The sequence below is a fragment of the Myxine glutinosa genome, chromosome 7, assembly GCF_964187855.1.
Source record: "Myxine glutinosa chromosome 7, kmMyxGlut1.1, whole genome shotgun sequence".
In the NCBI taxonomy this organism is placed as follows: domain Eukaryota; kingdom Metazoa; phylum Chordata; class Myxini; order Myxiniformes; family Myxinidae; genus Myxine; species Myxine glutinosa.
In genome coordinates, this window is record NC_136267.1 from 120,319,920 (window position 1) to 120,345,950 (window position 26,031).

Genomic DNA, 26,031 nt, shown 5'->3' on the forward strand with positions numbered 1-26,031 from the left:
CCGTGCATGAGGAACAACGGCAGGCAGACAGTCACAGAGAGACAATGGCGTATATGTACATAAATAACCTCATTGTCTTTATATTATTGTTTATAACGTTGTTGTGGTTTGTCGTTATTCCCAGGCGGGGAGGATGGCGGAGGGGAGGTGCGGGAGTGGGAGTGGACGGGGGGAATTAACTTGGGAAAATGTAAAAGCTGTGGAGATGTAGGTAATGAGGAACAAGAAGCTTGGTAAGAGTGAGGGGAGTAAACTGTAAAGGGAATAGGTGGAGCATAAAGTGTGGTGGACGTGCGGCGGTGGTGGTGGTGCTTGTTGTTGTTGTTGTTGTTGTTGTTGTGGTGGTGGTGGTGGTGGAAGGAGGGGGTTAAGTATGCGCAATTTTTGCCACATTGTAAAGAAGTCCCCCATATTTGCATACGTAATAAATAGATGCCCCGTTGTAGGTTCGCAGGAAATTTGCGAATCAACATTATACTTGTAGTTATAGAATGACACCTAGCCCAAGAACAGGCAATCCTTTCATGCTTACCCGAGGAGTACCTGTCGTGTTAGTTACCTGAGCACCATCCTTATAAGGCCAGATTACTGCTGCAGAAGGGTAAGTTTACGGTACTTTTCGAGGTGCTCGCTTCATGTTCAAAAAGTGAAGTTCCTGGTGGGACGTGAATGTATTTATTTTCATTTCGCGCCGGCACACCGTTCATGTCATTAACGGGACACAATGCAGGGAAGGAAAGGCTCTGGCGTCACAGGCTGTCACGTCCGATCCGTTAGTCGGCGTGAGTACATCTCCGGGCTTGAGGCACCGTACTGCAGGGGATACCCCCCAGCAACGTGGGGACGAGGTCGTTTGAGTGGCGATGATTGCCGTGGTACTTTGTTTCACTCTGCAGGCGACGTGGCTCGCTCGAGGCGCAGGTACGTCGTCGTTACGTCCGTGTCCTCGCTCACCGTGCTCCGAGTTCGTGTCCACACCTATACCGGGGTCCGGGAATGTTTGTTGTCGAGTTTCAGTTTGACGTTTTACTGGTGTACCGCTTCAGCAAGGTCCTTTTGGAAATGCGTGTTCTTTATAATTGAGGATTCTTGCTTTTCTCGTAATTGTTGGTCAGATTGAGTAAGTTTGTTCGACTTGAGAGGTGGACCATACACCTGATCATGGCCTACAGGTCAACAGATACAGGTAATAACACTGTTACAAACTTTTTATACACTACTACATCTTTGGAGATGGTTAAGATGCTACCACAGTTGTTGTTTCGAATGCATCCTGTGGCTGCTGGTTGCATCATTTGTGGAAGTGCCGCTGTGCCATTGATGCAGTGCCCCTATTACCCGAGTAAGCTGGTACTCATGAAGGATGACAGGCCGAGTCAACCCACCTGGTGTTAAGTCAACGATCACCGGGTTCCGAACTCAGGACCCTAAAGGGAACCCAAACGCAATTTTTTTTCCTAAAAACAATTAAAAATCATTAACCGCGGTCTAATCTGAACGTTTTTTTTTTATTTGAATTTTTTTTGCCAATCACCAAGTGTTGAAAATAGCCCTAGAATGTCGATTTTCGATTTCACCAGTGACGTCACATCGTGATCTCACATCGATCCAAAAGGTGACTTCCATAGAGAAACAGTGTACTCCGAGCTTGGATTCCGATACCAATTCCTCCATCATTAGCAACTCTGAAGGTTATCGGATCAGTGGGATGCATGCTGAAACTGATCAGTGGGAGTTTGAAGAAGCTATTGGAGACAAGATTAGTGATAGAAACACTTTCGGAGGAATGTGTGTAAAAGTCATACCTCCAAACTGGGCATCAGGGTATATGTAAATGCTGCTCGATTGTATTTCCTGCATCATTTGTGGAGATATCGTCATTATATATTGCAGTGCAAGGTTTTCCTCCTATGTATGTCTGCACACGAAAGTAATCGACACACGCATGTACGCATGCCAACACAGACTTTTCAGATATACCTCTCATTCTCTTTTCTTGAATGCTGATCTTACTGAATTTGAATCTTCCTTGGGTGGTAATTTATGGGATATCGGAGTTGACGTAATGGTGTCCGAGACAATGGCTTCTAGGTTTTTGAGCTCTTCAGAAGCAAGGTGGCGGCGATGTTAGGCAGCATATCCAGGGAGGTGAGTTAGGTTGCCGGCAGACCAACACAGGTGTTCGATTCTCCAATCAAATCGCCCGTGTCCATATGCTGGTAGCTCGGCAGAGAAGGTGTTACAGGTTCGTGCGATGGCTGATTCTTCCGCTTAATCGTGGGAATGGCATCTTCTCTCATTCATGTTAAATAACCACAAGATATCGCCATCTTTGTTGTTTCATAACAGTTCTCTGAAAAGGTTCTGAGCAGGAAGCCGACCATTTTGTAGGCTCCATCCACACTCGGGTATTTTGGCCAAACCTCGTCCAATTTCTGGCAACCATTGGATCTTTTGGCCATTGGTGTAGCATGAAACCATCTCAGTTTACATTGCTACAACCACCGAGGACATATTGACCCGCCATATTTGTAGAAATTCGAAAATTTCAGTTATTTTTTTCAGTTGCTGTTTCAGTTCAATCGTTTGTTGATGTTATCCGTAAACAAAACGGAAGTGGCGGTCACTAGGTGATATCATGGCTCATGTGAATAAGAAGAAGAAGAAGATTTAGACTTTTCATGCAAAATTACTCACTATAAATTATTCACTTTATAAATCGGAATAAGACACATCATATCTATTTTGTAGGGTGTCAAGGGATATATTAACGTGAGGTGGTCTGAGCGTTTGGGTTCCCTTTTAAGATCTCAAGCCAGCCATCTTAACCGTTTAGCCAACACCATATATCCTAGTAGAGTATAGGACGAGCATACGTTCAGTCAATCCTTGGGTGGGTGTTCAGGAGATGAACTCAATAACATGAATTTGAGGGAAATCTCTTCGTTAAAGTGAATGTAACAACACATTGACAAGAGCTTCACATTCCTTGTGCTTACCCAATGAATCATGTGTGTTTGGTTTATGGTACACAAGTAGTCGTTTGTTCCTCACGGGAAACCTATGATTTCCTTAAACGACCATTTGCCATCACTTACATCGAGGTGCCAAAACCTTGCGACTTCAGTGGCATGCATGTATTACTATTTATTACTCGGCCTTGAGCAAAGGGATGGAGGATAGAAAGGTTTCCTTTAATCAAATGTTCAACGAAATTTATTCAAATTCAAATCCTTTCATCAAAAGGAGCTCAAACTCATGACCGTAAGATCTCAAGCCAGCCAAATTAACCGTTAAGCCAACACCAGGCTTCCGGGAGGGATTTGTGGGGGGTACAATGGATTATGGGTAGGGACAGACCATGATATGAAATGACGGTGTTCCGCCATCTTGAATCCCTGAAGGCAATAGTGGGATTGCATTGACTCAGGGGGTCATTTCACAGGTGAAAGAAATGCGGAACAAAGTAGTAGAGGTGAAGAGCAAGCAAGGATTTTGGAAGGTTATCTTAAGAGGGTTACGAGAAGAATGGCTTTGGCAACCTCGATGCGCAGGCTCGGTGAGATGAATGGCCTCCTCTTGTGATGAATTTCCTTGTAAGGGAACTTATTATTATTATTACTATTGTTATTATTATTACTAGGGCATGCCCGTACTATATCTATATCTAAAATTATATCCCCCCCTCTATTTACATGAAATGGTTTGGTCCATGAAATGTTTTGGTCCATTCGCAACGCCAAAGCGAACGGCGAACGCTTTACATGAAATGGTTTGGTGCATGAAATGTTTTGGTCCATTCGCAACGCCAAAGCGAACGGCGAACGGCTTGCGAGTACAGTGACAATCCCCCCGGGGTTTTTATTAGTTTTAAAACATAGTTTAACGCCAACATAGCGCCAACATAGTTTGCAAACGTGAAATAAATGAATACGCTCTCAAATGTGCCATCCGAGGCAGAGTGTGTCCGCCACGTTCGGCACACGCGATAGCTCGCTGCTCTCTGATTGGTTGAATCGTTTTTTGGACATAGCTCGGTAAGTAATTGTCCGATTAATATGAAACCTTGAAAAGGCACATCCTCGGGTCCCCAGCAATATACCTGGCAAGTTTAAAGTATATCGGACCCGTGGTTGTCGAGAAACAGCGGTCACAGACAAACAAACGTACAAACAAACACACAGAGATTACTGGAATTATAGATAGACTATGGCATTGCCCGTACTATATCTATATCTAAAATTATATCCCCCCCCTCTATTTACATGAAATGGTTTGGTCCAAAGCGAACGGCTTGCGAGTACGGTGACAATCCCCCCCCTCTATTTACATGCAATGGTTTGGTCCAAAGCGAACGGCTTCCGGAGTTTGGTAAAGAAATCGCCATCGCGTGCACAAACGCGCAGGAAAGCGAATGAATCGCAAATTCGGTTTTATTAGTTTTAAAACATAGTTTAACGCCAACATAGTTTGCAAACGTGAAATAAATGAATACGCTCTCAAATGTGCCATCCGAGGCAGAGTGTGTCCGCCACGTTCGGCACACGCGCTAGTTCGCTGCTCTCTGATTGGTTGAATCGTTTTTTGGACATAGCTCGGTAAGTAATTGTCCGATTAATATGAAACCTTGAAAAGGCACATCCTCGGGTCCCCAGCAATATACCTGGCAAGTTAAAAGTATATCGGACCCGTGGTTGTCGAGAAACAGCGGTCACAGACAAACAGACGTACAAACGTACAGACGTACAGAGATTACTGGAACTAGGGCATTGCCCGTACGTGGGTGCCCGTTCCTTGCCAATGCCCGTACTATATATATATCTAAAATTATATCCCCCCCCCCCCCCTCTATTTACATGAAATGGTTTGGTCCATTCGCAACGACCACAGAACCCCCCCCCCTCTATTTACATGCAATGGTTTGGTCCAAAGCGAACGGTTTGGTCCATTCGATGTGATTCGATGATTCGATGTGAATGGTTTGGTCCATTCGCAACGACCACAGAACCCCCCCCTCTATTTACATGAATGGTTTGGTCCATTCGCAAAGCCAAAGCGAACGACCACAGAACCCCCCCCCTCTATTTACATGAATGGTTTGGTCCATTCGCAAAGCCAAAGCGAACGACCACAGAACCCCCCCCCCCTCTATTTACATGAATGGTTTGGTCCATTCGCAACGGCAAAGCGAACGGCGAACGGCTAAATCGCCATAGCTCGGTAAGTACTTGTCCGATTAATTTCAAACCTTGAAAAGGCACATCCTCGGGTCCCCAGCAATATACCTGGCAAGTTTCAAGTATATCGGACCGGTAGTTGTCGAGAAACAGCGGTCACAGACACACAGACAGACACACAGAGATTGCTGGAATTATAGATAGATTATAGATAGATGTGTGCATCCTGGAAGACAAAATGGGAAGGGGCGAATCGTTGAAGGAGCACGGGGAACAAGAGCAGAAGAGTGTTGCTTAAAAAACAGAGATGTCATCAATCTGTCTGCAACAGGCCTTGCTCTGCTTCATCGTGGGAGATGCCAATAATGTTGAGCTGTAGACTCCACAGAATTCAGGAAAGACCGATGTGATGCGGAGACGTCAGCCCATGGAGGAGAGCAGCATTCCATTGGGTGTATAAAAAGGCCTTGTAGGCTGCAGGTATCTCCGATTCTTTTCAAGGAATGACAGAACGATGGAGGATGCCCAGTCTGTGTCTGACTTTGCAGGCCAGCTTTGACATGTCGTTAGCCCAGGAGATGTCATGGCTGTTGGTGAAACTTAGGAGTTCAAGAAACTCCACCTTTTCTAGTGAATGACCATGGAAATAGTTGTATTAGTTTGACAATCCTTTCCGAGTGACGGGGAGAGACTGTGAGATTTGATAGGATGGAAAGGCATGCTCGTTTAACCATACCAGCATCCAATAAATTCCTGATCGGCAAAGACCGATGCAGCTGGTACATGACTCAGTGGGTTGGGGGTACTATATGGCAAAATGAATCGTCAACTGTAAGGAGGGCGAGGGGTTTTCAAAGAATCAGACAGCTTGTTTATGTGGATGAGGAAAAATATTAGACCCAATATTCTGCCTTGGAAAAGTCCAGTCTCCACTATGAAAGGAGAAGCTTCCATTGAGAGCAACGTGTTTGCTGCACAAGTGGGCAGGGAGACCGGGGCGGTAGAAAGGCAAGGGGAAAATAACGTATTTGAGGGTAAAGAAACAGAAGAAGAAGAACACTTCCGGTTGTCTTCTTCCTCACTAGTCACTTTGAAAGACACTTCCTTTTAACATAATTTGCTGAATCAACCAATGGATTCTCGATGGACAAAGAAGAGGCAGAGTAGGAATCGACTTCGGAGACTTGAAACCGTTATAGGCGGGTAATCGGCTCTGTAGGTAGAAGTTACGGTTCAATTTCCGGTTCCGATGGGAGGCATCGATTTTAACCGGGTAATCGAGTTTTTTTGCCCAACCCTAGTGCAAACTATCAACATGTAAGAGTGACTGACTTTCAAAGAATCTGAACTGACAGGGTAGGTCAGAGTTCCTTGGCAGAGAAAATGATGACATTTGATTGTTTGATGAAAGATTTTTTTTACCATAACTAGACTAAAGATGTACAGACAACAGATACATTATTATTACTCTCACCAGTGGAGAGGGCATTTGAATCTGTTTGTCTGTCTGTTTGTTTGTTTGTCCGCATAGAATAAATATGATTTTCTCTGCAACCGTTGGTCCGATTGACAGGACATTTTCACCAAAGGTGCACCTCCACCTGGAGAGTTTTTTAAAATTCTAATTATGACGTCATATGTCACGTGGTATGGGCGCCATCTTGGAAAAACCGAAAAACTTTGCACCTCCATATCTCCAAAAGCGCTGCATAGAAAAAATTGAGACTTGGCTCATCGTAAAGAACTCGACATGGGGAATAACATATGTTAATGATGATGTCATAGGTGCGTCAATGATGATGTCATAATTCGACAAGTACAAAACTTCATCCAATCAAGATGAAATTTATTGAGCGTCATCTCGGAATAAATTGGTGGAGAAAAAAAACATAATGATTACGTCATCGGTCACGTGGTTCGGCCGCCATTTATTTTTTTTAACACAAAAGCCTTAAAAACCACCAAAACACATCCTGGCGTGGGTCTACAATCTCTGATTGCTCTTTCTTGTTATTGTACACCGCACCTTTCCTATGCCATCTCCAGGCATTGCAAAACGTCATTGCCGGGCACAAAAGGGGGCTCGGCAGTGACGCACGCTGAAAGAGAGTACTCAGTTTTCACTCTGGTTGTTTGTTTGTTTTCTTGCTTTCTTTCTTGCTTTCTTGTTTGTTTGTCCGGACGATATCTCAGCCATCCTTTGAGCTAGGAAGCTGAAATTTCAGCACAGTAGTGAACAAGTCCTTTGTCAAAAACGGTATTTTTGTTTTTTGAATTATCAATTAATTAAGGAGTTATTTAATTATTAGCGATTAATTAAGTACTTATTTAATGAATTAAATTTCATTTCTCTTCTGACCATTAACTCAGGCACCTTTTGAGTTAGGAAGCTGATATTTGGACATGCCAATGACCAGGTGATTTGGCTGCAAAGGCTATTTTTGATTTATTAATGAATCAATTAATCAATTAATCGATTAATTATTTAATTATTCCATTAATGACAAAAAAATTTTTTTTTTTCTACTTACAGATTCTGATGAAATAGTGATGGTTTATGTGTTCTATGACCGAATTGATCAATAAATTAATTTTTTAATGATTATTATTTATTTATTTTCATTATTAATCATTTATTTATTTTCTTTCTCATTTGGCCAATATCTCAGGCACCTTTTGAGCTCGGAAGCTAATATTTGGACATGAGTGACCAAGTGATGTGGCTATCAAGGATATTTTCGATTTATTGATTAATCAACTAATCGATTAATTATTTATTGATTAATCGATTAATTATTTATTGATTAATCAATTAATTATTTAATTTTTTATTCATGACTTATTTAATTCAATTTCTAAAAGATACATCTTCGGATGAAGCACGAGTGGTTTAGTTATGCTATTAGCCAATTGATTAAGAAAATATTTTGTGATAATCTTTTATTGATTTTAATTATACAATTAATCAATCGATTAATTGTACACCTCTCCCTCCCAATGCAGTCTCTAAGAGCTGCACTGCGGTATTGCCGGGCGCTGTAGGCGCCCCGGCAATGCCGCGCTGCAGCATATTTAATTATTTGGCATGGGGCGGTGTACTTTGAATGTATCTGTACTTGTTGTACACCGCTCCTTTCCTATGCCATCTCCAGGCATTGCAAATCGTCATTGCCGGGCACCAAAGGGGGCTCGGCAGTGACGCACGCTGAAAGAGAGTACTCAGTTTTCACTCTGGTTTCTTGTTGTACACCGCTCCTTTCCTATGCCATCTCCAGGCATTGCAAATCGTCATTGCCGGGCACCGAAGGGGGCTCGGCAGTGACGCACGCTGAAAGAGAGTACTCAGTTTTCACTCTGGTTGTTTGTTTGTTTGTTTTCTTGTTTTCTTTCTTGTTTGTTTGTCCGGGCGATATCTCAGCCATCCTTTGAGCTAGGAAGCTGAAATTTCGGCACAATAGTGAGCAAGTCCTTTGTCAAAAACGTTTTTTTTTTTTTTTATTAATCAATAAATTGAGGAGTTATTTAATTATTAGCGATTAATTAAGTACTTATTTAATTAATCAAATTTCCTTTCTCTTCTGACCATTAACTCAGGCACCTTTTGAGTTAGGAAGCTGACATTTGGACATGCCAATGACCAGGTGATTGGGCTGCAAAGGATATTTTTGATTTATTAATTAATCAATTAATCGATGAATTATTTAATTATTCGATTAATGACAAAAAAATTTTTTTTTTTTAAGTTACAGATTCTGATGAAATAGTGGTAGTTTATGTGTTCTCTGACCAAATTGATTAATAATTTAATTTTTTTATGATTATTATTTATTTATTTTCATTATTAATCATTTATTTATTTTCTTTCTCATTTGGCCAATATCTCAGGCACCTTTTGAGCTCGGAAGCTAATATTTGGACATGAGTGACCAGGTGATGTGGCTGTCAAGGATATTTTTGATTTATTGATTAATCAATTAATCGATTAATTATTTAATTATTCCATTAATTACTTTAAAAAAAAAAATTTCAGTTACAGATTCTGATAAAATGGTGGTGGTTTATGTGTTCTGTGACCGAATTGATTGATAATTTAATTTTTTAATGATTATTATTTATTTATTTTCATTATTAATCATTTATTTATTTTCTTTCTCATTTGGCCAATATCTCAGGCACCTTTTGAGCTGGGAAGCTAATATTTGGACATGACAGTGACCAAGTGATGTGGCTATCAAGGATTTTTTTGATTTATTGATTAATCATTTAATCGATTAATTATTTTTTGATTAATCGATTAATTATTTATTGAGTAATCAATCATTTAATTTTTTATTAATGACTTATTTAATTAAATTTCTAAAAGATACATCTTCGGATGAAGCACTAGTGGTTTAGTTATGCTATTAGCCAATTGATTATGAAAATATTTTGTGATAATCTTTTATTGATTTTAAATATACAATTAATCAATCAATTAGTGTACACCTCTCCCTCCCAATGCAGCCTCAATGAGTTGCATTGCGGTATTGCCGGGCGCCGGAGGCGCCCCGGCAATGCCGTGCTGTAGGATATTTAATTATTTGGCATGGGGGCGGTGTACTTTGAATGTATCTGTACTTATTATTATTATTATTATTATTATTATTATTATTATTTATTGTGAAAATTTAGGATTTAGTAAGTTTAGATGATACAGTATGTTTCTATTGTAGGTGTTTTAACATTTTCGCCTGTTTTTTTTTTGTTTTTTTAAGTTAATTTACTCTTCGTCTTAATTTATTCCTTTTCAATCATTAGGCAATTAATGTACTTACCATTAATTTATTTAAAGAACATTGTGATGAATCTGTTGTGATCGTGCTGCCGACATCGAGCCTCAGCGCTCCAAGTCGCAAGGCCTGAACACCTCGGTTCATAAGTTCCACTTGTCAAGTTCGCTGCTATTCACCGGTTTGTAGCCCAAAGGGCGGTTGTGAGTTACCGGAGGTAGAGCTGCCGAGAGTAGCGGCTGTGGAGTTGTACTACCGGCGGCCATGCACCGTTTGATGATAACTACATTGCTGCATTGAATCACAGGTTTTTTCCCCCAATTTCTGAAACCTCCGACCGACCTGACGACACCCGTTGGCACCCCAAAACGTACCGCAGAATGTTATTATATTTCCATTTCGTAAAATATGCAACTGTAATGGTGACTAAACACTGTCCCCCTGTCAAAAGCAAAATACTTTGGATCACCGATGTCGTGTCCATCAGGCATGATCTGATCACGGTCAAAATGGCGTGAACACAAACATGACAGTTTGCTTATGATCAGTTTCCCTGTCGTTCCATATATCCCCCCCAGCCCCCACATCTTAGCAATCTCTTTCAGTAATTCAGCAAAGTCTGATCTCATGGAGGTTTTACCCAAGTGACCACATCACGCTCCCCATGAACGGATATTTTTCAAATTTATTTGCAGATGTAAGTGAATAGAGGAGATCCACATTAACACACCATTTTGAGAATATATAAAAATTATATGAAGGAAAACAACTTGAAGCTAGAAAGCATTTGGGAATGCAAAGCCCATCTGCGTCCGCTTTGTATTCACACTTCTTCTTCCATATGCTAAACAAGTCTTTTTCTGGTCTTCATCAATGATCTCTCTGACTCTTGAAAATCCTCTCTATCTCTTTGCTGATGACTCTACTCTCTGTCGCTCCATTCCTCATCCCTCAGATCGGCAGTCTGCAGCCTCCTCACTCTCTGAAGACCTGGACAAAATCACAGACTGGGCAAACAAGTGGAACATGTCTTTCAATCCTGACAAATCTCACACTCTTACGATGTCTCTCCGAAAAGACCGACTGGACAACCCTCCCATCCACTTTCTGAATAATCCTCTCCAAGAAGTTCTGTCACTCAAGCTTTTGGGTCTCACTATCTGCCATGATCTTTCCTGGGAAAACCACATTTCCAAGCTGGCCTCCACAGCCAGTCGCCAACTGGGCATCCTCCGTCGTGCGAAGTCCTTCCTTGGCACACCTGAGCTCCTCACCACATACAAGGCTTTCATCCGCAGCTCAATGGAATACTGCTCTCCCCTCTGGGCTGGTGCTCCTGCCTCACACCTAGCTCGTCTTCACGCTGCTGAAACCAAAGCGTTCAGAATCATTGGAATCTCCCGCGATGAAGCTAACTCCAAGGGCCTTTCACTCACTCACTGCAGGCAGGTTGGTGGTCTTTCCGTCTTCTACCGACTCCTCTCTGGCCTTGCCTCCCCAGCTCTCTCTGGGCTCTGTCCCCCAAATATTCCTACAGGTCGCACAAGATCTGCCTGCAACCCTCTTATGGTTAAACTGCCAAAATCAAGACTCTCTGCTCACCTTCACTCCTTCATGCCTCTTTTCTCCCGCTTCTGGAACAAACTCCCTCACTCTCTTCAATCCCACTCCACCCTCCAGGTCTTTAAAACAGCTGTTCACCACCATCTCTTATCTTCCCCCATCCAAAACCATGATCTTTCTACCCCTGCTAATTTCACCCCAAAATCCACTTTTTTGAAATACCAACTTCTGTCCTGGAAGTCCTTGGTGTCCTTGTGTTTTATACTTCTCCCAACCCCCCCACCCTCCCCTTCCCACGCCTCCTCCCCCCAAACCCTCTCCCTGCCCTCAAATGTTGTGTTTGTGTGCTTTCCCTTCTCTCCCCATCTTGTCTTCCGCTCCCTCTTTTTATATATTTTGTTTGTCTGGTTGATTTGTTTGTGAAATAAATGTTAGCTCTTTCACGAGCCTCGATTCAGTATACAAAAAAAAAGAAACAAGTACACATACATTCAAAGTACGCCGCCCCCATGTCAAATAATTAAATATCCTACAGCGCGGCATTGCCGCAGTGCAGCTCATAGAGGCTGCATTGGGAGGGAGAGGTGTACACTAATTGATTGATTAATTGCATAATTAAAATCAATAAAAGATTATCACAAAATATTTTCTTAATCAATTGGCTAATACCATAACAAAACCACTAGTGCTTCATCCGAAGATGTATCTTTTAGAAATTTAATCAAATAAGTCATTAATAAAAAATTAAATAATTAATTGATTAATCAATAAATAATTCATCGATTAAGCAATAAATAATGAATCGATTAAATGATTAATCAATAAATCAAAAATAAATGATTAATCAATAAATCAAAAATATCCTTGATAGCCACATCACTTGGTCACTGTCATGTCCAAATATTAGCTTCCCAGCTCAAAAGGTGCCCGAGATATTGGCCAAATGAGAAAGAAAATAAATAAATGATTCATAATAAAAATAAATAAATAACAAGTACAGATACATTCAAAGTACACCGCCCCCTTGCCAAATAATTAAATATCCGACAGCGCGGCATTGCCGGGGCGCCTCAGGCGCCCGGCAATACCGCAGTGCAGCTCATTGAGGCTGCATTGGGAGGGAGAGGTGTACACTAATTGATTGATTAATTGAATAATGAAAATCAATAAAAGATTATCACAAAATACATTCATAATCAATTGACTAATGGCATAACTAAACCACTCGTGCTTCATCCGAAGATGTATCTTTTAGGAATTTAATTAATAAGTCATTAATAATAAAATAATTAATTAATTGATTAATCAATAATTAATCAATGAATCAATAAATAAGTAATCGATTAAATGATTAATCAATAAATCAAAAATATCCTTGATAGCCACATCACTTGGTCACTGTCAGGTCCAAATATTAGCTTCCCAGCTCAAAAGGTGCCTGAGATATTGGCCAAATGAGAAAGAAAATAAATAAATGATTAATAATGAAAATAAATAAATAATAATCATAAAAAATTAAATTATTAATCAATTCGGTGAGAACACATAAACCACCACCATTTCATCAGATTCTGTAACTAAAAAAAAAAAAAATTTTTTTGGTCATTAATCGAATAATTAAATAATTAATCGATTAATTGATTCATGAATAAATCAAAAATAGCCTTTGCAGTCAAATCACCTGGTCATTGGCATGTCCAAATATCAGCTTCCTAACTCAAAAGGTGCCTGAGTTAATGGTCAGAAGAGAAAGGAAATTTGATTAATTAAATAAGGACTTAATTAATCGCTAATAATTAAATAACTCCTCAATTAATTGATTAATCAAAAAACAAAAAATACCGTTTTTGACAAAGCACTTGCTCACTATTGTGCCGAAATTTCAGCTTCCTTGCTCAAAGGATGGCTGAGATATCGCCGGGACAACCAAGAAAACAAGTACACATACATTCAAAGTACACCGCCCCCATGCCAAATAATTAAATATCCTACAGCGCGGCATTGCCGGGGCGCCTCAGGCGCCCGGCAATACCGCAGTGCAGCTCATTGAGGCTGCATTGGGAGGGAGAGGTGTACACTAATTGATTGATTAATTGTATAATTAAAATCAATAAAAGATTATCACAAAATATTTTCATAATCAATTGGCTAATCGCATAACTAAACCACTAGTGCTTCATCCGAAGATGTATCTTTTAGAAATTTAATTAAATAAGTCATTTATAAAAAATTAAATAATTAATTGATTACTCAATAAATAATTAATCGATTAATCAATAAATAATTAATAGATGAAATGATTAATCAATAAATCAAAAATATCCTTGATAGCCACATCACTTGGTCACTCATGTCCAAATATTAGCTTCCCAGCTCAAAAGGTGCCTGAGATATTGGCCAAATGAGAAAGAAAATAAATAAATGATTAATAATGAAAATAAATAAATAATAATCATAAAAAAATTAAATTATTAATCAATTTGGTCAGAGAACACATAAACTACCACTATTTCATCAGAATCTGTAACTTTAAAAAAAAAAAAGTTTTTGACATTAATCAAATAATTAAATAATTAATCGATTAATTGATTAATTAATAAATCAAAAATATCCTTTGCAGCCAAATCACCTGGTCATTGGCATGTCCAAATATCAGCTTCCTAACGCAAAAGGTGCCTGAGTTAATGGTCAGAAGAGAAAGGAAATTTGATTAATTAAATAAGTACTTAATTAATCGCTAATAATTAAATAACTCCTCAATTTATTGATTCATCAAAAAAAAAAAATACCGTTTTTGACAAAGGACTTGCTCACTACTGTGCCGAAATTTCAGCTTCCTAGCTCAAAGGATGGCTGAGATATCGCCCGGACAACCAAGAAAGAAAACAAACAAGTACACATACATTCAAAGTACACCGCCCCATGCCAAATAATTAAATATGCTGCAGCGCGGCATTGCCGGGGCGCCTCCGGCGCCCGGCAATACCGCAGTGCAGCTCATTGAGGCTGCATTGGGAGGGAGAGGTGTACACTAATTGATTGATTAATTGTATAATTAAAATCAATAAAAGATTATCACAAAATATTTTCATAATCAATTGGCTAATCGCATAACTAAACCAGTAGTGCTTCATCCGAAGATGTATCTTTTAGAAATTTAATTAAATAAGTCATTTATAAAAAATTAAATAATTAATTGATTACTCAATAAATAATTAATCGATTAATCAATAAATACTTAATAGATGAAATGATTAATCAATAAATCAAAAATATCCTTGATAGCCACATCACTTGGTCACTCATGTCCAAATATTAGCTTCCCAGCTCAAAAGGTGCCTGAGATATTGGCCAAATGAGAAAGAAAATAAATAAATGATTAATAATGAAAATAAATAAATAATAATCATAAAAAAATTAAATTATTAATCAATTTGGTCAGAGAACACATAAACTACCACTATTTCATCAGAATCTGTAACTTTAAAAAAAAAAATTTTTTTGTCATTAATCGAATAATTAAATAATTAATCGATTAATTGATTAATTAATAAATCAAAAATATCCTTTGCAGCCAAATCACCTGGTCATTGGCATGTCCAAATATCAGCTTCCTAACTCAAAAGGTGCCTGAGTTAATAATGGTCAGAAGAGAAATGAAATTTAATTAATTAAATAAGTACTTAATTAAACGCTAATAATTAAATAACTCCTCAATTAATTGATTATTCAAAAAACAAAAAATACCGTATTTGACAAAGGACTTGCTCACTACTGTGCCGAAATTTCAGCTTCCTAGCTCAAAGGATGGCTGAGATATCGCCCGGACAACCAAGAAAACAAGAAAGAAAACAAACAAGAAAACAAACAAGAAACCAGAGTGAAAACTGAGTACTCTCTTTCAGCGTGCGTCACTGCCGAGCCCCCTTCGGTGCCCGGCAATGACGATTTGCAATGCCTGGAGGTGGCATAGGAAAGGAGCGGTGTACAACAAACAAGAAAGAAAGAAACCAGAGTGAAAACTGAGTACTCTCTTTCAGCGTGCGTCACTGCCGATCCCCCTTTGGTGCCCGGCAATGACGATTTGCAATGCCTGGAGATGGCATAGGAAAGGAGCGGTGTACAACAGAGTGAAAACTGAGTACTCCCTTTCAGCGTGCGTCACTGCCGAGCCCCCTTCGGTGCCCAGCAACGACGATTTGCAATGCCTGGAGATGGCATAGGAAAGGTGCAGTGTACAAAAAAAAAGACGAAAACAGGTAAAAATATACAAACGAGATAGTCTAACAACAGCGTAGCCAGACTTCTTTGATACTTTAGTTGAAGACGATAGTATGACCTCGGTGGGGAAAGCAGTTAGCAAATAATGTAAGTATTAATGTTTTTGACTTCAGGCATGGACAGCCGGTTCATGAATGACTTGGGTTAAAAAAAACCAAAAAACGGCAAATGGCAAACTATGAACCAATAAATTCCACATTCCTGTGCCACCTTCACTCGAACGTCAGAAATTGATAGCACGTTCTCTATATTTTCATTTCAAACAGCATCATTCATCATTCCAATCACAAATTGATATATCAAAATATAATGTTAAATCACGATTGTATTGAGATATCAAACCAGCGAACCGTTGGCATCTGTTCACTTCCTCATTTTGGAGCAAGGTCCGTGTCGATCGCATTTCAAAATCATCATGGTATCGAGGATTTTCTGAAACCTCTTACCGAGCTTACGACACCCGCTGGGACCCCAAAACGTTCTGCAGAAGGTTATTTTATTTCCTTTTCGTAAAATATGCAACTGTAATGGTGACCAAACGCTGTCACCTTGTCATGTGACAAAATCCTCAGCTCTGATTGATGGACGTTTGTGAGGGACATACATACATACATATGGACAGACAAACGCTGTTCTAGACAGCATTGCCAAACAAGCTATGCCGTAAAAATTGACGATTTTAGGCGATCTTGATCTCAAAAGGAATAGGCTTCATCGGCACAACATGCAAACCTTGCTGAAATTTTAAGTCAACACAACAACACAACAGGCATTTTAAAGGCCATTTTCCCTGCTAGAGCGGGGGTTAGCCTTGCGGTCCCCATGACAATCTTCTCCATTTTGCCCTATTTTCTGCATCTCTCCTTGTTAACCCCCTTGCCCGCATTTCTTCTTCCACCATCTTTAGCCAAGTCTTTCTCGGTCTTCCCCGTCTTCTACTTCCTTCTACATTCATTTCCATCACTCTTCTCAACCAATCACTTTCATCCTTCCTCAACACATGACCAAACCATCTCAACCTGTTCCTCTTCACAGCATCAATCACAGGCTCTATTCCCATCATCTTTCGCAATTCATCATTTGTCTTCCTCTCTCTCAACGATACTCCACACATCCGTCGAACCATTCGCATTTCCACCCTTTCCAGCCTTCGTTGCTGCTCTACGTTTATTACCCATGTCTCGCTCCCATAAATCATAACACTTCTCACACATGCAGCATACACCTTTCCCTTCAGCTTCAATGACACTCCCCTCATCATCAGCACGCCACTCAATTCCCGAAACTTCTTCCATGCACATCTCACTCGAGCAACCGTTGCCGAGTTTGATCCACCTTCTCCATTCAGCATGTCTCCGAGGTAGCAAAATGTTTTCACACCTTCAATTGGATGAAAATTGATGATTGTTTTAAACTTTGACCTTTCACCTTTTGATCTAAGAAAACAAATCGGCTTCTAGCTTTTGATTGGTGAACCAACTCAGTGACGAAATATGCAAATTCTTTAAATTTCAGTTCAATTGCATGAAAATTGATGATTTTATGTAATGCTGACCTTTGACCTCCTTTTGACCAAAATATTAAATTGTTCTTCATATTCTGATAAAGCTTTGTTGAAAATTTAATGACAGCTCAAATGGTACGTTGAAATTTCAGGTCGATTGGATGAAAATTTATAATTTTAGGTGACGCTAACCTTTGACCTTTTGACCAAATTATTAATTTGTATTCTCCATATTTTCATAATAAAGTTTCTTTGAAAACTTGATGACAATTGCTCAAATGGTCAAAAGATTTACGGCCCGGACACACACACACACACACACACACACACACACACACACACACACACACACACACACACACACAAACCCCGTCTCCCGCTGTGTGGTGGACGGGCTAATTAGAACAGCATTCGGTAGAGCGCATACCACCGCCAGGCTGAACAGTTTAGGTTGTGTATCCCACTCATCGGCCAGATCTTGATCCTGAACTCAACCAAAATCGAATCGGCTTGTTATTGTCACCTAACGAACTCATCTATCTATAATTCCAGTAATCTCTGTACGTTTGTACGTCTGTACGTCTGTACGTTTGTCTGTGACCGCTGTTTCTCGACAACTACCGGTCCGATATACTTGAAACTTGCCAGGTATATTGCTGGGGACCCGAGGATGTGCCTTTTCAAGGTTTCATATTAATCGGACAATTACTTACCGAGCTATGTCCAAAAAACGATTCAACCAATCAGAGAGCAGCGAACGATCGCGTGTGCCGAACGTGGAGGACACACTCTGCCTCGGATGGCACATTTGAGAGCGTATTCATTTATTTCACGTTTGCAAACTATGTTGGCGTTAAACTATGTTTTAAAACTAATAAAACCGAATTTGCGATTCATTCGCTTTCCTGCGCGTTTGTGCACGCGATGGCGATTTCTTTACCAAACTCCGGAAGCCGTTCGCTTTGGACCAAACCATTTCATGTAAATAGAGGGGGGGGATATAATTTTAGATATAGATATAGTACGGGCAATGCCCTAGTTCACCTAATTTTACCATTACTCGTCCACAACCTTTTGAAATACCGTTCTATACAGGGTGTCCCATAAGTCTGGACAGCTTGTATTCGCAGAATGTGTTCAATGTGTCCACCTTGTATTCCCCCTTCCCCCCCCCCCCCCCTCTCCTCCTATTCCCCATCACTCCCCCTCTGGAACCACAGGGCAAAATAAGTCATTCATGATTTTTTCATTGATGTTTTTTTCATGATATTTTTCATTTCATGATGTTCCAGACTTATGGGACACCCTGCATAGATAGTTATTTTGGTCCCATCTCTCAATGGTGAAAAATTGCAAAATTTTAAATTCTCGCATCTGGATCCGTCTTCAGGATCTTCACCCAAATCAAACCAATTATTCCGTGTCACATACCCAACCTGTGCTCCAATTTTCGTTCGAATCCGTCCACAAGTTTTTGAGATATCATGCTATATATATATATATTGTTATTTTCCCTATCTCTCAATGGTGAAGAATCGCTTTAAAAATTCTAGTAGCCGGATATTTATCCGGATCTTCACTAAAATCTAATTTATTCGTCTGTGTTACCTGTCCCAACCTGGCCACCAAGGTTTATCTGAATCCGTCCACAACTTTTTGAGATATCCTGTTCACCGTGAAACAGGTAAACAAACAAAGGGGCGAAAACATAACCTCCACCCACATTCGGTGGTGGAGGTAACAAGCACAAGTTGACTCTCGGTTTTATGGAAAATTACTCTGAGTCAATCAGACCAACGATCTAATACTTATGTACAAGTGAAAAGCTATGGCAGACAATGCCACTGGAAGTAGGTATAACGGGAAAAAAAATCTCCAATTTTAATTGATGAAAGTGTGAACAGCACCACCTGTAGTGGCGATCTGACTATTTAAGATAAGCTCAATTGACTAAATGCAGGACAATTTGAAATCGGCAAATCCAAAATTTTGAGAGCTTCCTCAATAAAGGCTCCTGACTTGTTAGGCCCAAATGATTAATCAGTCAAAGGATATGCTGCATTTTGGAAGCCTCTTACACTCTGCTAGTTCAGCAATGTCGTCAGTTTTTTTTGGCACCTGCGTGATATGGCACTTTCTTCCGCCACCAGCTCCCACACCCCGACACCTCCTGGCAAAAGGCAGGTGTTGTGGGGTGTGGCGAATTTCTGGTCAAAGACCACGCCATTTTGAAAAAAGGAAAGAGGATATAAGCAGCGCTCATCGATTCTGTTACTTTGCTTGTAATTGTAAGTAAGCTCATCAGTCTGCAGACAAGAAGATCTGCTTTGAACCCTTGTTGTGAATAGGAGTGACGTTAGCTGTGTTCTAGCTAGATGGGAGGTGGTCGAAGGTGAATAACAGGTTAAAGAGTGCAGACAGGGGAAATAAACTTGAGCAGCAGAGCCAGATGACATCTGGGCCATTCTCCAATACAGGGTTGAGGACCCTCTCCACCTTCGTGTGTGCAAAAGTCATTGTTTGGTCGGCAGTGTAAGGTGGGCACAGAGTACGATGTGTTGGGTGGACAACATTTAGAGGCAAACACTATGAGTAGAGATATTCTGCCTTGTCTCAGGCAGAGGTCATGAGGAGAGTGAGGTGTTGGAAGCACATGCACCAGAGATGGACTTGACAATGTACTGCCAGAACCTTTTGGAAGAATCGAACCAAGAGTTCAGCCTTGAAATTAGCGAGATGATGTTTTATGGCTTCAATTAGGGATAGACACTCTCTTTGGTGCCTTACAGAGTGATCTCAAGTTACCCTAAGTCTGGCTATGTTGAGAAAGCAAACCACTTCACGACAACTGCCTCACCACATGTGAGAGAGACAGAGACAGACACAGAGACAGCCACAGAGACAGACACAGAGACAGACACAGAGACAGACACAGAGACAGACACAGAGACAGACACAGAGACAGACACAGAGACAGACACAGAGACAGACACAGAGACAGAGACAGAGACAGACACAGACAGACACAGAGACAGAGACAGACACAGAGACAGACACAGACACAGACACAGACACAGAGACAGAACCCTTCTCGACAATGTGAGGCCCAATCAACAGGAACTACAGAATATACAAAAAATGTATCTTGTGCTGTGGAAGAGACTGATTATGGTTGAAAAATCGTTTTTGGATGTTATTCAAAGGCGTGGTCTTTCTGTGTTTATAACAGGGCATACTGCACATCCTTTTCAAGCAAGATGGAGTACAGACCTGTGGAATGTATCGACAAATACAACAGAAAAGCAAACCCGAGGAAATGAAACTTCTGCAATAACAAACCCAAGCGGCCAAATATCTCTGGTGTGTTTACATAATATGGTAAATGCATCTTGTACAAATCATGTGCTTATTGATATGGTGTGGGTATACACTACGGTATACTTATACTTATTTTGATGTAAATATACACCAAATTGATTCGAAATTTTGTGTGGATAGGTACCATTGTGGTTTTGTATTTGGTGTGGATAGGTACCATTGTGGTTTTGTATTTGGTGTGGATAGGTACCATTGTGGTTTTGTATTTGGTGTGGATAGGTACCATTGTGGTTTTGTATTTGGTGTGGATAGGTACCACTGTGGTTTTGTATTTGGTGTGGATAGGTACCATTGTGGTGTTGTATTTGGTGTGGATAGGTACCATTGTGGTTTTGTATTTGGTGTGGATAGGTACCATTGTGGTTTTGTATTTGGTGTGGATAGGTACCATTGTGGTTTTGTATTTAGTGTGGATAGGTACCATTGTGGTTTTGTATTTGGTGTGGATAGGTACCATTGTGGTTTTGTATTTAGTGTGGATAGGTACCATTGTGGTTTTGTATTTAGTGTGGATAGGTACCACTGTGGTTTTGTATTTAGTGTGGATAGGTACCATTGTGGTTTTGTATTTAGTGTGGCTAGGTACCATTGTGGTTTTGTATTTAGTGTGGATAGGTACCACTGTGGTTTTGTATTTAGTGTGGATAGGTACCATTGTGGTTTTGTATTTAGTGTGGATAGGTACCACTGTGGTTTTGTATTTAGTGTGGATAGGTACCATTGTGGTTTTGTATTTAGTGTGGATAGGTACCATTGTGGTTTTGTATTTAGTGTGGATAGGTGCCACTGTGGTTTTGTATTTAGTGTGGATAGGTACCACTGTGGTTTTGTATTTAGTGCGGATAGGTACCACTGTGGTTTTGTATTTAGTGTGGATAGGTACCACTGTGGTTTTGTATTTAGTGTGGATAGGTACCATTGTGGTTTTGTATTTAGTGTGGATAGGTACCATTGTGGTTTTGTATTTAGTGTGGATAGGTACCACTGTGGTTTTGTATTTAGTGTGGATAGGTACCATTGTGGTTTTGTATTTAGTGCGGATAGGTACCATTGTGGTTTTGTATTTAGTGTGGATAGGTGCCACTGTGGTTTTGTATTTAGTGTGGATAGGTACCATTGTGGTTTTGTATTTAGTGCGGATGGTACCATTGTGGTTTTGTATTTAGTGTGGATAGGTACCATTGTGGTTTTGTATTTAGTGTGGTTAGGTACCATTGTGGTTTTGTATTTAGTGTGGATAGGTACCACTGTGGTTTTGTATTTAGTGTGGATAGGTACCATTGTGGTTTTGTATTTAGTGCGGATGGTACCATTGTGGTTTTGTATTTAGTGTGGATAGGTACCACTGTGGTTTTGTATTTAGTGTGGATAGGTACCATTGTGGTTTTGTATTTAGTGTGGATAGGTACCACTGTGGTTTTGTATTTAGTGCGGATAGGTACCATTGTGGTTTTGTATTTAGTGTGGATAGGTGCCACTGTGGTTTTGTATTTAGTGTGGATAGGTACCATTGTGGTTTTGTATTTAGTGTGGATAGGTACCACTGTGGTTTTGTATTTAGTGCGGATAGGTACCATTGTGGTTTTGTATTTAGTGTGGATAGGTGCCACTGTGGTTTTGTATTTAGTGTGGATAGGTACCATTGTGGTTTTGTATTTAGTGCGGATGGTACCATTGTGGTTTTGTATTTAGTGTGGATAGGTACCACTGTGGTTTTGTATTTAGTGCGGATAGGTACCATTGTGGTTTTGTATTTAGTGTGGATAGGTGCCACTGTGGTTTTGTATTTAGTGTGGATAGGTACCATTGTGGTTTTGTATTTAGTGTGGATAGGTACCACTGTGGTTTTGTATTTAGTGCGGATAGGTACCATTGTGGTTTTGTATTTAGTGTGGATAGGTGCCACTGTGGTTTTGTATTTAGTGTGGATAGGTACCATTGTGGTTTTGTATTTAGTGCGGATGGTACCATTGTGGTTTTGTATTTAGTGTGGATAGGTACCACTGTGGTTTTGTATTTAGTGTGGATAGGTACCATTGTGGTTTTGTATTTAGTGCGGATGGTACCATTGTGGTTTTGTATTTAGTGTGGATAGCTACCACTGTGGTTTTGTATTTAGTGTGGATAGGTACCATTGTGGTTTTCTATTTAGTGTGGATAGGTACCACTGTGGTTTTGTATTTAGTGTGGATAGGTACCATTGTGGTTTTGTATTTAGTGTGGATAGGTACCATTGTGGTTTTGTATTTAGTGTGGATAGGTACCATTGTGGTTTTGTATTTAATGTGGAGAGGTACCATTGTGGTTTTGTATTTAGTGTGGATAGGTACCATTGTGGTTTTGTATTTAGTGTGGATAGGTACCACTGTGGTTTTGTATTTAGTGTGGAAAGGTACCACTGTGGTTTTGTATTTAGTGTGGATAGGTACCACTGTGGTTTTGTATTTAGTGTGGATAGGTACCATTGTGGTTTTGTATTTAGTGTGGATAGGTACCATTGTGGTTTTGTATTTAGTGTGGATAGGTACCATTGTGGTTTTGTATTTAGTGTGGAAAGGTACCATTGTGGTTTTGTATTTGGTGTGGATAGGTACCACTGTGGTTTTGTATTTAGTGTGGATAGATACCACTGTGGTTTTGTATTTGGTGTGGATAGGTACCACTGTGGTTTTGTATTTAGTGTTGATAGGTACCATTGTGGTTTTGTATTTGGTGTGGATAGATACCACTGTAGTTTTGTATTTGGTGTGGATAGATACCACTGTGGTTTTGTATTTAGTGTGGATAGGTCCCATTGTGGTTTTGTATTTGGTGTGGATAGGTACCATTGTGGTTTTCTATTTAGTGTGGATACGTACCATTGTGGTTTTGTATTTGGTGTGGATAGATACCACTGTGGTTTTGTATTTAGTGTGGATAGGTACCATTGTGGTTTTGTATTTAGTGTGGATAGGTACCACTGTGGTTTTGTAGTTGGTGTGGATAGGTACCACTGTGGTTTTGTATTTGGTGTGGATAGATACCACTGTGGTTTTGTATTTGGTGTGGATAGGTACCATTGTGGTTTTGTATTTCGTGTGGATAAGTACCATTGTGGTTTTGTATTTAGTGTGGATAGGTACCACTGTGGTTTTGTATTTAGTGTGGATAGGTACCATTGTGGTTTTGTATTTAGTGTGGATAGGTACCATTGTGGTTTTGTATTTAGTGTGGATAGGTGCCACTGTGGTTTTGTATTTAGTGTGGATAGGTACCATTGTGGTTTTGTATTTAGTGTGGATAGGTACCACTGTGGTTTTGTATTTAGTGTGGATACGTACCATTGTGGTTTTGTATTTGGTGTGGATAGATACCACTGTGGTTTTGTATTTAGTGTGGATAGGTACCATTGTGGTTTTGTATTTAGTGTGGATAGGTACCACTGTGGTTTTGTAGTTGGTGTGGATAGGTACCACTGTGGTTTTGTATTTGGTGTGGATAGATACCACTGTGGTTTTGTATTTGGTGTGGATAGGTACCATTGTGGTTTTGTATTTCGTGTGGATAAGTACCATTGTGGTTTTGTATTTAGTGTGGATAGGTACCACTGTGGTTTTGTATTTAGTGTGGATAGGTACCATTGTGGTTTTGTATTTAGTGTGGATAGGTACCATTGTGGTTTTGTATTTAGTGTGGATAGGTACCACTGTGGTTTTGTAGTTGGTGTGGATAGGTACCACTGTGGTTTTGTATTTGGTGTGGATAGATACCACTGTGGTTTTGTATTTGGTGTGGATAGGTACCATTGTGGTTTTGTATTTCGTGTGGATAAGTACCATTGTGGTTTTGTATTTAGTGTGGATAGGTACCACTGTGGTTTTGTATTTAGTGTGGATAGGTACCATTGTGGTTTTGTATTTAGTGTGGATAGGTACCATTGTGGTTTTGTATTTAGTGTGGATAGGTGCCACTGTGGTTTTGTATTTAGTGTGGATAGGTACCATTGTGGTTTTGTATTTAGTGTGGATAGGTACCACTGTGGTTTTGTATTTAGTGTGGATAGGTACCATTGTGGTTTTGTATTTAGTGTGGATAGGTGCCACTGTGGTTTTGTATTTAGTGTGGATAGGTACCATTGTGGTTTTGTATTTAGTGTGGATAGGTGCCACTGTGGTTTTGTATTTGGTGTGGATAGGTACCATTGTGGTTTTGTATTTAGTGTGGATAGGTACCACAGTGGTTTTGTATTTGGTGTGGATAGGTACCACTGTGGTTTTGTATTTAGTGTGGATAGGTGCCACTGTGGTTTTGTATTCAGTGTGGAAAGGTGCCATTGTGGTTTTGTATTTAGTGTGGATAGGTACCATTGTGGTTTTGTATTTAGTGTGGTTAGGTACCACTGTGGTTTTGTATTTAGTGTGGATAGGTACCATTGTGGTTTTGTATTTAGTGCGGATAGGTACCATTGTGGTTTTGTATTTAGTGTGGATAGGTGCCACTGTGGTTTTGTATTTAGTGTGGATAGGTACCATTGTGGTTTTGTATTTAGTGCGGATAGGTACCATTGTGGTTTTGTATTTAGTGTGGATAGGTACCATTATGGTTTTGTATTTAGTGTGGATAGGTACCACTGTGGTTTTGTATTTAGTGTGGATAGGTACCATTGTGGTTTTGTATTTAGTGCGGATGGTACCATTGTGGTTTTGTATTTAGTGTGGATAGCTACCACTGTGGTTTTGTATTTAGTGTGGATAGGTACCATTGTGGTTTTCTATTTAGTGTGGATATGTACCACTGTGGTTTTGTATTTAGTGTGGATAGGTACCATTGTGGTTTTGTATTTAGTGTGGATAGGTACCATTGTGGTTTTGTATTTAGTGTGGATAGGTACCATTGTGGTTTTGTATTTAATGTGGATAGGTACCATTGTGGTTTTGTATTTAGTGTGGATAGGTACCATTGTGGTTTTGTATTTAGTGTGGATAGGTACCACTGTGGTTTTGTATTTAGTGTGGATAGGTACCATTGTGGTTTTGTATTTAGTGTGGATAGGTACCATTGTGGTTTTGTATTTAGTGTGGATAGGTACCATTGTGGTTTTGTATTTAGTGTGGATAGGTACCATTGTGGTTTTGTATTTAGTGTGGATAGGTACCATTGTGGTTTTGTATTTAGTGTGGATAGGTACCACTGTGGTTTTGTATTTAGTGTGGAAAGGTACCATTGTGGTTTTGTATTTGGTGTGGATAGGTACCACTGTGGTTTTGTATTTAGTGTGGATAGATACCACTGTGGTTTTGTATTTGGTGTGGATAGGTACCACTGTGGTTTTGTATTTAGTGTTGATAGGTACCATTGTGGTTTTGTATTTGGTGTGGAT

General features: G+C 39.9%; 1 protein-coding gene across 1 annotated transcript in view; it reads left to right on the top strand.

Moving 5' to 3' along the window:
* Positions 1-774: 774 nt before the first annotated feature.
* Positions 775-26,031, top strand: part of LOC137412049 (uncharacterized) — a 39,798-nt gene continuing 14,541 nt past the window's right edge. The window contains exons 1-2 of the mRNA XM_078781149.1: positions 775-921; positions 20,524-20,654. Of these exons, the coding sequence (XP_078637275.1) occupies positions 864-921; positions 20,524-20,654 (189 nt within the window). The 5' untranslated portion in view covers positions 775-863. The remainder of the gene's footprint in view (positions 922-20,523; positions 20,655-26,031) is intronic.